This window comes from Nothoprocta perdicaria, unplaced genomic scaffold (assembly GCF_003342845.1).
Source record: "Nothoprocta perdicaria isolate Ctin4 unplaced genomic scaffold, notPer1 scaffold_184, whole genome shotgun sequence".
NCBI classification, from domain to species: domain Eukaryota; kingdom Metazoa; phylum Chordata; class Aves; order Tinamiformes; family Tinamidae; genus Nothoprocta; species Nothoprocta perdicaria.
In genome coordinates this window covers 89354-103457 of record NW_020455027.1, presented here as the reverse complement: position 1 = coordinate 103457, position 14104 = coordinate 89354, and the positions used below count along the sequence as shown (strand labels likewise).

Below are 14104 nucleotides of genomic sequence, written 5' to 3'. Positions count from 1 at the left end.
TTCTTTCCTGTGAGGGTGACAGAGCCTTGGAACAAGCTGCCCAGGTAGATTGTGGAGTCTCCTTCTCTGGAGATCTTCCAAACCCCCTTGGACGCAGCCCTGTGCCACGTGCTCTAGGTAATTTTAGTTGTTAAAATCAACAAATGGTGAAATGCAGATCCTTTTGGCCGTAAGGAAATTGCCTGCAGAACACCTCGTTGCAGTGCAGATCCTATAAAGCAGTTAAGGACCAGGCATGCCAGTACATTCAGAGCTGCTTAACCCACCTTGCCATTTTTTGACCAACCACCAAGCATTTTGTCTATACATACTAGTAAATGCTCGCGAGTGATTAATATTAATATTTACGGCATCTCTTYCTGTGGTGCAGCGAAGAGGCAGAAGCGCTGGCCAAAAAGCTCAAATTAAGATTCTACCGGGCGTCTGTGAAGGAGGATCTGAACGTGAGCGAAGGTGAGCGAGGCTCGGCGCCCTCCTTCCTGCTGCCGCTGGTTCCCAGCCTTTGCTGCACTGCTAAGTGGCTCATAGTTAATGAATAATTAACGTAACTGCTTAATAGCTTCATTAATACTTAAACTGTATTGGAAATGGCATCTGCTGCAGCCTTTTTTCTGTGGGTGGTATCAGGTGCTGTGTCACCTGTTAATGTCTGTATTTCCTTTCATAACAGGATTGTGCTTCAGCCCCTATCACTTGTGGGGCAGGTTTGAATAAGCAGCAAGTTCTCTCTCTGACTGATTTTGTTTGCTTGTTTCTTTCATCAGAGAAACTTAGAAATAAACTTCCTGTTTCTCCACCATTAATATCTTTCAAATTGGAAAGCAGAACTTCTACAGATTTTCTACATAAGAATTTTTTTTTTCTGTGTATCAGTTCTAAATGAGTTAGTATTTACAATTGTAAATAATTGGCCTCTAAAGATTCTGCAAATTCTCATATACTTGAAGACTATTAAGAATCTTAGGTTATGTATACGCTTATATATATAAGGGTCTGTCAGCAAGCATGTTTTGGGCAGAAAGATATTTTTATTGTATGAAGACTTTTTTTTGTTTCGTTTTTTAAGCATACTATGACATAACTTTTTTTTTTAACTTTTCAGTTTTTAAGTATTTGGCTGATAAGTATCTGCAGAGGCTCAAGCAGCAAACAGCTGAAGATCCAGACGTGCACACGGGCAGTAACAAGATTGGTAAGTGGACCGTATTGGTGGCCGACACGACGACCCTGTTAGCTGCCAGGGGAGCACAGGGCCTCTTCTGCAGCCTGCTGGACTTAACAGAAATGAAGGCAGCCTCCATGTAATACTTTCCTGTTTCCTAACTTTGTGACTTTGAAGTTACAAGATTGGCACTTGCAAAACACTGACTAGAAAACTCAGTGTATCCATGTGGCAGTTTTTAAATTCTTTTAACCAGATGTTGCTTAAATGCTCGAGCTGGGCTGCTCGCTGCGGGTTTTTTTAATGGGTCTGTATTGGCGTTGCTCACCGAGGTGCAGGCTGCCCTGGGAAGGCAGGCGGTTGCAGGCGGGTGGGTGCAGGCCCTGCCTCGTGAGAAGGGGCCTTGGTGCTGCTCTGCTGCAGCTCTCCTGCAGCGCGCGCTGCAGGCGGCTGCTCGGCGCAGTGCTGCTCGTGCAGCCCGCTCCCTTCACGTCACCTTGGTCGGGTCTCTGACCTGCAGGCCCGTGGGCCTTGGCCCAGGCCTGCACGACAAGACACAAATGTTTTCTTCAAACTCTGCAGGCGTTTTTAACCCGGCCGGCGGGAGCCAGTGCAGCCAGAATTGCAGCACCCTCAACGGCGGCGACGTCGTCAACCTGCGGCCCAACAAGCAGAGGACCAAGAAGAGCCGCAGCCCGTTCAGCAGCTGCAGCCTCCCGTAGGGACGAGCAGCGCGGCSGGGGGGACAGAGGGCGGCGGCGCTCGCTCCCGCGGGGTCTCGGGGCAGAGCTTCCCCGGTCTCCTGTGCCGGGGGGCTCCCTGGAGCGGATTTCACTGGAATTGCTGACGCCGGGGCTTTGGTAGCGGAGGGAGACGCCTGGCGGCAGAAACGGGGWCGGTGGCTGCGCCGGACGCTCCCCGAGGACAGAGCCCGCGAGATTCTCCGGGATGCAGGAATCGTTCACGGAGCTGGCAGCTCGGCTTTGYGGAGCTGTGGAGCACATTTAACACAAGGATAACGCTTCCAGGTAGAGGTACAGAGCAAAACGACGCGGCCCGAGGTGGAGTAACCACTTCCAACCAAATTAAAAATAATAATAAAAAGGGGGGGAAAAATAAAACCCATGTCAGAATTGCTTAGCCGGGACACGGAAACATTGCAGGAGGAACATGGTGAAGACATCACACTTCAGGCCGGACCGTGTCCATACAGATCCTGGCAGTTCTCTTAGTGCAATATACTTGTGTTATATGAGTGTTAAGGTGTGTGTGTAAACATTTGGGTTGGACATTTAGGCTAAGTTCAAGCATATACTTCATTTGACTTCCTGTGCGGAGCAGCCAATGGCTTTTCAAACAGCTTTTCTGTTAAAAGTTTTGCCTTGCAGATGAGACGTTCCGGGTTGGTACTGTGTCACTTGCTACACCTTGGGCCTAACAGCTTAGATTTAAACATGTAYGGTGCCAAAAACATTCTACTTCTTACCTAATGCTGCGCTACAGATGTTCCTGTATGTTTGTTTCTCTCAGTCTTAGCAGGTTGAACAAATAAGCTGGTCTCTGATACTAACCGTTACTCACACGGAGCCTATAAAACCAGTCATACTCCTGTCCAAAACGTGCTGGCCGGATGCTGTTTCACCTGTGAAGAGAAGRAGGTGCAAAGTGCTGTCGCAAAGCCCTTAAGTTCTTTGGAGAAGTTTCTCTTAGGTATCAGAACCTGGGCTTTGGGGGGTGTAAGAACCTGCAGCTGGTGACTGAAAGACGCTGAGGAGACTTCCTTTACTGTTGTCAGGAATTCAGAGCTAGTTGTGGGTCCAGCTAATCAGCATCTGCATGATCAGGGCCATGGCAAAAATCTTTCCAAGTGCTTAATTTACAGAAGTGATGTTAGACTTTTAGGAGTCCAAATCTAAATTTAGTTTATTTGGGTTTGGGCTCCTAAATCACTTAAGGTGCTTAAAAAATGTAGATCAAGATGTYTGTTATTTACCAAGAATAAACACTTTTTAATCCACCTCCAAGCATGCATCGGTTTTAAAATACCTGTTTTGTTTACATGTTTCACGAACAACTTTAACTTTCTAGGATTTGTATAACTGACCTGGCAGGAATGAATGCAAAATACTCTGAGGAGGGAAAAAAAAAAGGGGGGATTTTAAGTATTTGTTAAGCTGTGTTTGCGATGGAGGAGCGGCAGTCGCTGGGCGTGCTGGGCGGCAGCCGCAGTGTGGCGACTGAGCCGAGCTCGTGGCCGCYGGCCGGCCSCAGGGCTGCCCCGYGTCCCGGGCTCTCTGTTCCCCGTTCCCACCCGGCACYTTCCGCCGAGCGCTCCGGGGGCTGGACACGCAGCAGGCCCCGCGCGGCCCCCTTTGCTGTCACGGCACAGCCGGGCGCTCTTCAGCACGTGTTTCCCTTGGAAAAGGCCCTTTCCTTTACAGTGCATTTAGTTGCTGTGTCTATGTGCGAGTCCCACTTGCTGTAGCAATTTGGGAAGCAAAATGCTGAGGATGTGGTAACCAAGAGACTTGCAGCGGTACCTGACGGGATCATCCCACTGCCTAGGTCATCGTTACAGATGTTTGCAATGTGGAAGCTCACATTCCACTGGCTGCTTGCCAGTTTTCTGTCTGTTTTTAAGCAAACAGAACCACCAAGCGTCTGAAACAGCTTTTTGTTGTTGTTGTTGTTGTTTGTTTAATTTAACTTTGTACAAGGTCCTACAAACGAGTCACTTGAGCTTATAAGGAACACTTACACAGCTACGTGTTGTGCTTTAGACATTGTACTGTTCGTATAGCAGCCATTTGCAGGCTCTCGATATAAACCACTGCTTTAAGAACCAGAAACTCAACACAAGTGTTCATAGATGGCGACTCCAGAGACGAGCTACGGCTTAGGAGATGTTGTCATTAGTACTTGCTGGCTTTAACCTAAGAAGGTGTTTGCAGCACTGGGTGCAAGTCACTTCTAGCCCTGTCTCAAGCCTTTGTGGGGAGACTTCTCTGCAGGTACATGACCTAAAATTTATAAATTACCTAAATACCTAAAAATTGTATAAATTACCTTTATTCCTCCTGGCTTTAGCATGTGGTGTGAGCCAGCTGAAGTCACGTGCGTATTGCGGGCGGCTCAGGCGTTCGCGCCCCTCATCAGCAGCTTCTGCCTTTCGGGTGCACAAGCCTGAACTGGGGCACTCGGGTCGTCCCTTGCGAGTAGTTCCTATGATGACCGTTGGCCCGAGCCCCCTCAGGGCTCATCGGTGCCTGGAGAGTTTTCAGACAGTTCTAAGTARTAAAGGGGGTTCTGTACAGGAGCTGAGACAGTCGCCTCAACTGAGTCCTGTTAACGCAGCACTAAATTAGCCTCCTTCTCAGGGTRCTGTTAGGGTAGTGCGTGGTCAGGGGAGTGAGTATTCCCGTTGTCTCTTACAGAGATCAATGTTCAGCAGAACCAACTCAAGTTGGTCAGAGAAGGTTTTAAAAAATTATCCAGACCAGGAGAAATGTTGTTCTCTTTGCTAAGATAAAAGGTTATAAATTGCTTACTCTATTTTCAAGTTCATGTGAACCTGAATGGTTGAAACAGATCATGTATATTAGTATTTTTATCAGTGTCACRCACTCAAGTTAATGTAACATATATTTTTAGAAAAACACGTTGATGTAACTCACAGTTAATCCTTAAGTGGAAAAATAAACATTTAAAATCAMCTATTCTGTTGATTCTGTTGATTTTAGAACCCACAGGTGCTAATGCTGCTTGTCCTGTGTGAGCGCCAGGGGTTGGTTCACAGCAGACTGGGAGGGTTTTGGTGGGATTCCCGTGGGGCGGCCCCATGCCGCTGCTGCTGCTGCAGTCGCACCCAAGGCAGGCAGCGGGGCCGGGTGAGGGCGCTSGGGGCGGCGCGTGCCCCGTCCTGGCCCCGGGAGCTGGTGGCGGGTGTCAGCGTGGGCGCCCCGAGTGCCCTTCCCTGGCTCTTGCCTCCGGCTCCCAATGCAGCAGCTCCAGGGCAGAGGCGGCGCCTCCGCTCTGCTCTTCTGCCGCGGCTAGGCCAGCTCCCGGTGCCCTGACGGAGATCAGCAGCCCCGCGTGCGGCTGTAGGCTTTGAGAACGGCGTTAAAATGTTGCTGGTACATCCAAGATGCTTGGTGAATTTTTCTGAAAATTGTCCACAGGTCCAGGGGCTTGAGGAGGGCAGAACTCGCAGCATTTGGGTCTGCGTCCTGCTTGCCCAGGAGGGCTCCACTCCAGTGCTCCCACGTCACTCCTGCAACACCCGCCACGTGGTCGCGTTTGCGAGACCTTCCCAAGCTTGAGGATCACTGCTGCCCGAGCCCGGATTAGGCTGGAAAGTGGAAAGTAACCGTGCTGCTTTGCTCTGSAGCAACTAGGAGCCAGCCTGGGCCATGTAAACGTAGCTCTTTTTTCTATGCGACTTGCTCGGTTGTGCCTTACACATGCTTGGTCTGACTGACTCTATTTCCACTTTTTCCCACAGCAGACAGTGTTTTTATACAGAGATGTATTTAAAAACCGTCCATGTGTTTCTTTTGACCCCTGTTACTTGCATGATGCCAACCCTGGTTTGTGTTACAGCAACAGCCGCTGAAAGCAGCTCTGAAAGCGCAGGGGAAGCCCTGAGAGTGGAACTGCCTGTTCAARGGAGCTGTACACACTGTAAAACTCCAGGCTGCTCAAGCCCATGTGGGTGTTAATGGATGTGGAAAGTCAGTCTCGTATCTTAGAAAAGCTCGGGAGAAGGCACTAACAGAAAACTTGCAGGTCAGATAGATAGAGAATTTATAGAACTTAAGGCAAACAGAAAGAACTTAAAAAAAAAAACCACTAGGTAATTTAGGCCAAAAGAAAGAAGGCTRCTCTGGGCTATTAACTCATCTCCTGAGATTGTCACCGTTTCCCTTCTGTCCTTGCGAACAAGATCAGGGCTGGTTATACCAGTGAGTGGTGGGAGGAGCAGCACAGAGTTCGGCTCCCTGAAGGCACAGTAGGAGCAGGGCTGCTCCGCTCCCCCGAGCTGCAGCCCCAGAGAAGCAGCTGAAGAAAAACAGGCAGGGTCCTGGACTCCAGTGCTCTCCTATACAGCCGGCAGATTCCTCTCCTCCTATCTAAAACACAGCATGAGAAGTTCTGTCTTCTTTTTAGGTATTTCTACCACTGCAATTCTAAAATCCATCTCGCTCAATTCTTAGGAACGTTTGGCAAAGTCTGAGTTGAAAACCGGGGCAGTTTCAAGAGTAAAATGTAGCCTCTCACTTGGGTCAGTGCCCCAGGCAGGAGCTTCCTCTCTTCAATTTAGCCTGGGGAAGGCAACTCTTCCTAGAAAATACTGGACTCTACCAATTGTGCCAATCCACTAAAGTTATGGTCAGTAAGAAGCAGGACAGTATCTCCTTTAGGAAAATACAATGCACAATTTATTAATTGGTTTATTGCAGTGATTTGTCCTTTTGCCCCAAACAAGTTGCACACACCATGTACACAGTGCAGGAAAGTTGTGGTAGTTGAAGTCTTAATATAGGACCAAACTTGCTGAAAAAAACACCCTAACAGAAAGGCTGGCAGTTCCTGACAGGCAGCAGAAGCACATTCCAAGCTGCAGCAGCAGTATCGCCTCTAGAGGCAACACCTCCATAGCCAGYTCCTTAATGCCAAAAGAAAGTGCCACTATTCCCCAAGCGCGGTGACTCCTCTCCCAAAGGAATCCCCCAGGAGCAGGTGCTTAATCCTGTTTGCTGTTGCAAGACTGTCGGGCGGCTGATTTCTGGTGCTCTAACAACGTGATGGACTTCTCGGAATTTTCCAAGTTTCTCAGCAGAGTCTCTAGCCTCCTCTTGATTTTCTTCTGATCCTCTATGGCACATCCGATTACAACTGACTGGAACTTCTGGTCGATGGGCCCCGCGGGCACGTCGGACGTGCAGGCGCCGTACAGCGAGAGCAGGCGCATTTTGGCGTCTTCCAGGTCGTCGAGGAGCTTGTTGACGATCTCATCGATCATCCTGGTGGCGTGCAACAGGGATTCCTGCTGCTGCGCGTTCCGGATTGTTTCCACCGACACCTCCACCGTGAGCGTTCGGCCCATCAGACGATTAGCGGTCAGGTTCAGCTCTTCTCTTTCACCTAATTTGAGAAAGAAGAAAACAATCTAGGTTACCAACCATCACACTGCAGTGCTGGTCACATGAAGATAACTGCACTACTACAAGAGTTAAAAAAAAAAGGTACAAGAGGCTAGTGACAATGACTAAAATTTCCAGAGGCCAGAAATGGGGCTCTTTGCATCCTACCAAAAGGAGGATCTAAAAATCCTACTTTTTACTGCTCATCCAATGCGCGTGTGAAGCAGGCAGTAGTGCCTGCAAACATCATACTCTAACCAGACAAGCATGTCGAGGACCTCTGTATGTGCAGAGGAGCYTTATGGTACCCCAACAGGCCATAAAAGAAGTGATTTCTGACTACCAGACTTTTGATGAGGGGACATTAAAAAAATGTGTTTCTATTTTGTGAAGACATTTTTTTTTCCCCTCTAAAACACCAGCTTGCTGTGTTTCAAAGGCTCTGAAAGAACCAATAAACTGGCAATTTAAGGCATCTCCTACAAAAGATTTGGGTTTGGTGAATATATTTAGACCAGTGTTACACAATCACGGGAACTACATTAACGAACTGGTTCCTGCAGACGCTGCACATCTCATAACAGTCGTGCCTGTCCAGGCACTAAGCCATTAAAATTATTGTTACTCTTAGCTGAAAATCAACCAAATAAACCAACCCAATCCACTTGTCTCTCTCTCATCAGAGATGCACTAGCATAAAAAATACAAATSCAACAGGGCACTCGGCACGGGCTCCCCAAATTCGGTGGTGAAGGGAGTGCCAGGGCAGGGGCTCCCGCGAGGCRGGCGGGAAAGCAGCTCCCACCTTCGCTGATGTGCCGCATGTCCTGGCTGTTCTGGATGTTGTGGATCATCTCCAGCAGGATTTCCTTCTCCTGCTCCATAGCAGATGCTGCATCACGGAAAGCCTCGACCCTGCACATGGGCGAAACAAACAAAATCTTTAAATAAAGCTATTCTTCACCTGTGCAGCTTCCAAGAGGGTTTTTCTAAAGCTTAAGGCAAAGTCACCTCTTAATTATCCATGAGCAAATAAATCACGYGCCAGGCTTCCTGACTCCATGCCCTCCTTGCACGCCTTGGGTTCCCTCTCCTTGCTCTTCCTGACAGTGTGGCTCGGCCGTGCCCCAGACCCACAGCCCGGGGCACACAGCGCTGGGGGTACAGGCCGGCGGCAGGGCCAGCGCCCCACGCACACCCACTAGCCGCAGGCCCAGCCCAGCCCCTCCTGAGCCSTGGAGCCAAAGGCAGCGGCGGAGGCACCCAGGGCTCCCACGACACGGGCAGAGCCACACGAGCAGCACGCGTGAAAGTCGCTCCCGGCGGAATCCCGGCTCAGCCTCGTCCCCTCRGTGGGGCCGACACAAACCTGGGCCACTGCAAAGGGAAGGGGAGAGCCCATCAGAAACCGCAGCCTCCCGTTAACTACGGTCACACTCCAGGGCTCTCCCCRCCACCAGCTGTACCATGAAGAGGCTGACATGGCCACCAGCAGAAACACAAGCCCAACTCCTCCATGAGGTGCTGCTCCCAGCCTGGTTCCGGGCAGGGACCTTGGCAGCTGGAAAAGCGCCCAAGAAAACTGCCGAGGCTGGAGCCTGTTCCCCTGCCTGGGCCTTGCATCCCAGGACTCGCCAAGCTTGGGTGCAGCGCAGAGCAACGGGGATGATTAAGGGCCTGGAGCATACCTTACGAGGAAAGACTGAGCGAGCTGGGCTGYTGGGCCTGGAGAAGAGAAGGCTGAGAGGAGGTCTGATCAATATGTGTAAATACCCAAGAGGAGAATGTAGGGAGGAAGGGGCCAAACTCTTCCCAGTGGTGGCCAGTGACAGGACAAGGAGTAATGGATATAAATTAAAACAMAGTCAGTTCCATMTCCRTGTGAGGAAGAACTTCTTCACTGTGAGGGTGACAGAGCCCTGGAACAGGCTGCCCAGGGAGGTTGTGCTGTCTGCTTCACTGGAGACCTTCCAAACCTGCCTGGATGCCGCCCTGTGCCCCGTGCTCTGGGTGTCCCTGCAGGAGCAGGGRGTCCCTTCCACCTAGGACCTTCTAGAGGTCCCTTCCACCCTCAGCCATTCTGAGGCTCTAACTACAACAAGAGTAGGGCCCRATCCGACAGACCCGCGCTGCCCAGGCCCCCAGCAGCCACGTGGGTGCCCCACGACCCTGGCTGACAGGTCTAGATGCCTTCAGTGCGGGCTGAAGACATAGGCTCTGTTACCAGCAGAGGAGTCCATCTATCTGCAGTGTTTATTAAACCTGGCCAAAAAAGGAGAACAACCCACAGTATTATGCATTCCCTTATATTCAAGGGGTGAATATAAGTCTTGGGGAAAGAGTAGCAAGAGCAAAGAGAGTGGAAAAAGGCAGAAGAACAGAAGGAACAGCAGCAGAGCAGCAGTGCCGGGGCGCACACACRGCGCTGCTGCTACGGCTCCCAGTTCCAACAGCGTCAGCAGGAGCACAAGCTTCGGGCCTTTCCTTTAATGCCCATTCTGAGGAGGAGTGGGAAAAGTGAAGTTTCTGCAATGCAAATTCTTGCCACGAGCAAATACACTTAATTATTATTTTGGACCGGTTTATAAGAGTAACTAGGCAGGTAGAGTCATTTCAGACTTCTGAGGTGTACACTATATAATTTAAGAAGTCTAACAATATTTCCATAACGCCTCATCAGGCGTTTTTAAAAACCTAATACTTTTACTATTGAAAAGGAATTATTTTGGTCACTAGATAGCTTAACATTAAAATTCGAAAGTGTCCAATTCTGATTTAATAACACATTTATGCCAACCTAGGTGTATCACTGTAGTGATTTAAAACCTAAGGCTCTGTCTCCAGCAAGTGGATCACTGGTGATTTCCGAAGGGATTTTCGAGCCCTGTAAAGAACGTGAGAAACGCCAACAGAGACACATCTCCTACTGCTGCCACTCAAAAGCAAGAGCCCAAAATATCCTGCTTCCAACAGAGAGTGCTCAGGAGAGGTGGGACCTGAGAGCCAAATCAGCAAAATTAGTGAGCATCTCCTGCATAAAAGCACCAACTCAGCAGTTACTGCTTTGATTGACAAAACACAAAATCCTCCGGGAATTCCTTGTATTAACCCTCTGAGGGGGCCCGGTGCCCCGTGGCTATTGCACTGCTGGGATGAACTCTGTGTGACTGCTGTGCCCAGGGCAGGTGGGGAGCCCCTCGGGGCTTCTTCGATATTGTCCTCACCTTTGAGGCCCTCTGCAGCTTCCACTCTCCTTTGGTTTCCTATTCACAAATATTTCCTATTTCTGATGAAATCAGCATCCAGCCTTCCCGAAAGGGCGGGTCCCCAAAACCTGGGAAAATTCATTCCCAAACCCGGAGGGCTGATTCTGCAGCACGGCAGCGGAGACASCATCTGAGCACGCGGCAAGCGAGTYTGAGGTACATTCCCAAACAGAAGCAGCGTGAACCCAAAGAGTTAGACAAGAGACCGCAGGAAACGAGCAGCTGTAGTTATGGGGGACCTCGACGTCCAAACAACACACAAAACAGCGGGATGATTTCAGAACAGCACTCCAGACAACAACTGAACAAGCAGACCCACAGCAGCCAAGGCAGTCAGGAAAATACATTAGTGTTTCATACAGAGAAGACGCTGGACAGGTTGCATGGAGGTGAGACCCTGAATTCCCACTCGTGATTACTTTGCTGAGCACTTTCCTTCCAAAATGCAAATAAATAAATAAAAGGATTTCAATATAACCTCAACTGATATGTGTTTTAACCATATTAAAAGGGGCCATGGAAAAGTTCACACAAAGACACCAAACAAAAGGAGAAAACCACAAAGTCTTCCCGCAGCCCTACTCTACCCTTCCCCTCACTTCTTACACCTTTCTCTCTGCTTACAGCAAGGCCGCCAAGTTCACACCTCGCCGTCAGCTCTTGATTTCTTTCCCAAGAAGCGCCTTAGTTCACAGATTTATGTAAAACTTCACATTCTTTTCAGGGCAACCACATTTCTGAAGTAAATTTCTAGTTCAAGTGACTTCAGTGGAAAAAGTGAAAATAGAATACAAGTTTCAATAAAAATAAAACAAAAAAAAAAGAAGACAAACAAAACCACAAGGCGTTCAGATTTATGCTGCATTATCAAATATCTTGATGGAGCAGTATGGTGGTTTTCCCATAGTTAAAATTTGACGAGGTATTTGCAGCTACTTACTGTTTTGAATATCAACTAATAAATCACTGATCATCTAGTATTAAAAAAGCGTTCGCTCTTTCTGGTTTGCCTTGGTGTGGAAGGCCAGGCTGAGCAGCGCCTTTCTTTCCCACATGCCATTCACATGAGTGCAACATTCCCGTGGGGAACAGGTGGACCAGGCTCCGCTTTTGTTTCCACATGAGAAACTTGATACCTTCTCTTCTTATGACAGCTGCAATAACTCTTTACCTTAAACTATCGGTTTATTTAAATAATTCATTAGGGAAGGCTGCATGATGAAGTTGGGGATGAATTTTCAAAGGAAAATAAGGAAATATTTGTAGGGTGTGCAGCTTTCTAACAGAGAGACCAGCAGTGCTTCTCACTTTGGTGTCCTGAGCAGCTCAAAGCGAGCACCTGATCTCAGGGGAGCAGCCCAAGGGGCAGCTGCCCTGCCAGGCCCAAGCTGCCAAACACGCTCCCCAGTGGCACCGCCACCTTCGCACCGCTCTGGCACTGCCTCCTGCTCCTCRGGAGAGGGCCTCCTGCTTCAACTCATCCCCCTTGCCTGCGGGATTTCAATAAAAAATACTCAGCAGCTGTCCCGAGTGAAGTACCTTGGGCAGAAGTACCTCGTTACTGCCGCAGAAAAAAATAATCCCTTGGAAGATGGGGAGAGAGACCCAAGCTGTTCAAGAGCAGAAAATCAAGGCAACAAGGGCTGCTGAGGCGCTGGGCCAAGCTAAAGCAGCTTGACAAGGGAGCGTTGTGAAAGGGGTTAATCAAAGACTACAGTTCACTGCGGGACAAAATGGACTTCAGCCGGTTCAATATGAATCACAGGAAGAAGCCCCCTCTTATCGCCGATAACTAGCCCTTACATACAAYTATTCTCTCCCTAAACGCGGGCGCACACTCCTTGATAGGACAATTCTCTGCTTCCAAGGACAGCACGCGTTCCTGCTTGGTTGTCGKTTGGTCAGTTCACATCTCGGTGCTCCCCCCTTGCATCCCTCTCTGCTTGGCTCGCTTCCTCGACAGACTTCTTGTTTTGCTCTCCTCAAGGCCACCTTAAAGACAGAGCTATGTGCTTTGTTAAACATGCCTTTTCTAGATGTGCTGTTAGACGAGCTATGTGCTCTATTAACCTTCTTGTATGGCTGGTTCAGTGTGCCCACTCAGTTTCTTCTAAGTACGTTCCTACAGTTCACTTTGACCAATTTTCACCYGTTATTTTTACAAATAACATCTCAAACTGAAATGAAATGGAAAAAGAAGCATGGAAGCTCTTCCTCTTGTCATTCAAATAATTGTCAAATTAGGCATGTTGATTACTTACATATAAATCAAACAYTGAGACAAACTCAGCTGACTTCAACCAAACAGCTTTACTCTTTCTACGAGAACTTTGCAGTTACTAATACGCCTGTTCACGAGACCCAAAAGAAACTGAAAATCTCAACCTGAGGTTTAACTTTTGGTTAACCAAAGTGTCTGCTTTGTTCAACTAAGTTGCCCAGCGGATGTAAAAAAACATTTTTGTGCCGTTTTACYGCTTATCTAGCGCTATGTTTCGTAGGTATAAATTCCCACATTGGATCTCCGTGTCAGCAGGAAGACTGCARCCCACAGACAGTGACTCTGGCTAGTCAAATTCAGAGAAGTCTGTGCAGAACTTCAAAGAGATTTAATCAACCAAAGCGAAAGAATAATACAACAACCCACAAAGCTCACCCTTGATTAATGCAAAGCAATGCATGCGGAAAGGGAAAGACACAAGCGCTGTATCTCACAGAGCTCCTGTAATTACAGCAGCTCAGGAAAGAGCTGGAAACATCAAGGGTGGTTCTGCGAAAGCCTCTGATCAATATGCGGCCCTAATGAAGAAAGGGTGTGTCGAAATGTTTAATGGTTTAGGTGAATCAGTGGTACTCCCACGTAAGCCCGGCGCATCTCCCCACCTCAAAGGGGACACTGTAATTAGGGAGAGCTGAGACGACAGGGAGCCTGATTAAAGGCAGGGAATTGTCTCTTTAAACAACCAAACTGGGGAGAAAAAATGGGTTGTTTGGGGAATGCCAAATAACAAGAGRTGGTGAGACGTGTCCGGACACAGCAATGAAACACTGGTCATACTCGAAATTAACGAGGAAAATATAACTAAATAAGTCTGAGAATGTGACTAAGTTGCAGGATGCCGGTTCCCCTCGGAGCCCGGCGCTGGGCGCATTTCAGCGGCTGCCAGGCGCCCACCCGCCCAGCGAGGGCCCGCGGCCGCAGCGCCGCAGAGCTGCGGGCCCGGCGGGCAACGYGACCACGGGGCCGCTCCCGCCCGGGCCGCTCCGGCCGCGCCGCCCCCGGCCACCAGCAAGAGGGGTCCGTGCCCCGCTCCCAGCAGCTCCCCCGGGCGGCTCCCTCACGGCCCGCGCCGGGACTAGCGGCTCCCGAGGGCGCCAACGGCCCCCGGGGGCGCCAACGGCCACCGGGGCGGGGGGCTGCTCAACGGCTCTCGAGGGGCCAACGGCTCCCGGGACGATGGGGGCTAGTCAACGGCTCCCGGGGGCGCCAACGGCTCCCGGGACGATGGGGGCTAGTCAACGGCTCCCGGGGG

General features: G+C 49.6%; 2 protein-coding genes across 2 annotated transcripts in view; one reads left to right on the top strand and one right to left on the bottom strand.

Annotated features, from left to right (window-relative positions):
• RAB23 (RAB23, member RAS oncogene family) overlaps positions 1-1893 on the top strand; it is a 9684-nt gene extending 7791 nt beyond the window's left edge. The window contains exons 4-6 of the mRNA XM_026036665.1: positions 371-453; positions 1103-1192; positions 1745-1893. Of these exons, the coding sequence (XP_025892450.1) occupies positions 371-453; positions 1103-1192; positions 1745-1884 (313 nt within the window). The 3' untranslated portion in view covers positions 1885-1893. The remainder of the gene's footprint in view (positions 1-370; positions 454-1102; positions 1193-1744) is intronic.
• Positions 1894-5293: 3400 nt separating this feature from the next.
• The window catches only part of BAG2 (BCL2 associated athanogene 2), a 9379-nt gene continuing 568 nt past the window's right edge, over positions 5294-14104 (bottom strand). The window contains exons 2-3 of the mRNA XM_026036666.1: positions 8111-8220; positions 5294-7306 (exon numbers count right to left, since the gene is read on the bottom strand). Of these exons, the coding sequence (XP_025892451.1) occupies positions 6906-7306; positions 8111-8220 (511 nt within the window). The 3' untranslated portion in view covers positions 5294-6905. The remainder of the gene's footprint in view (positions 7307-8110; positions 8221-14104) is intronic.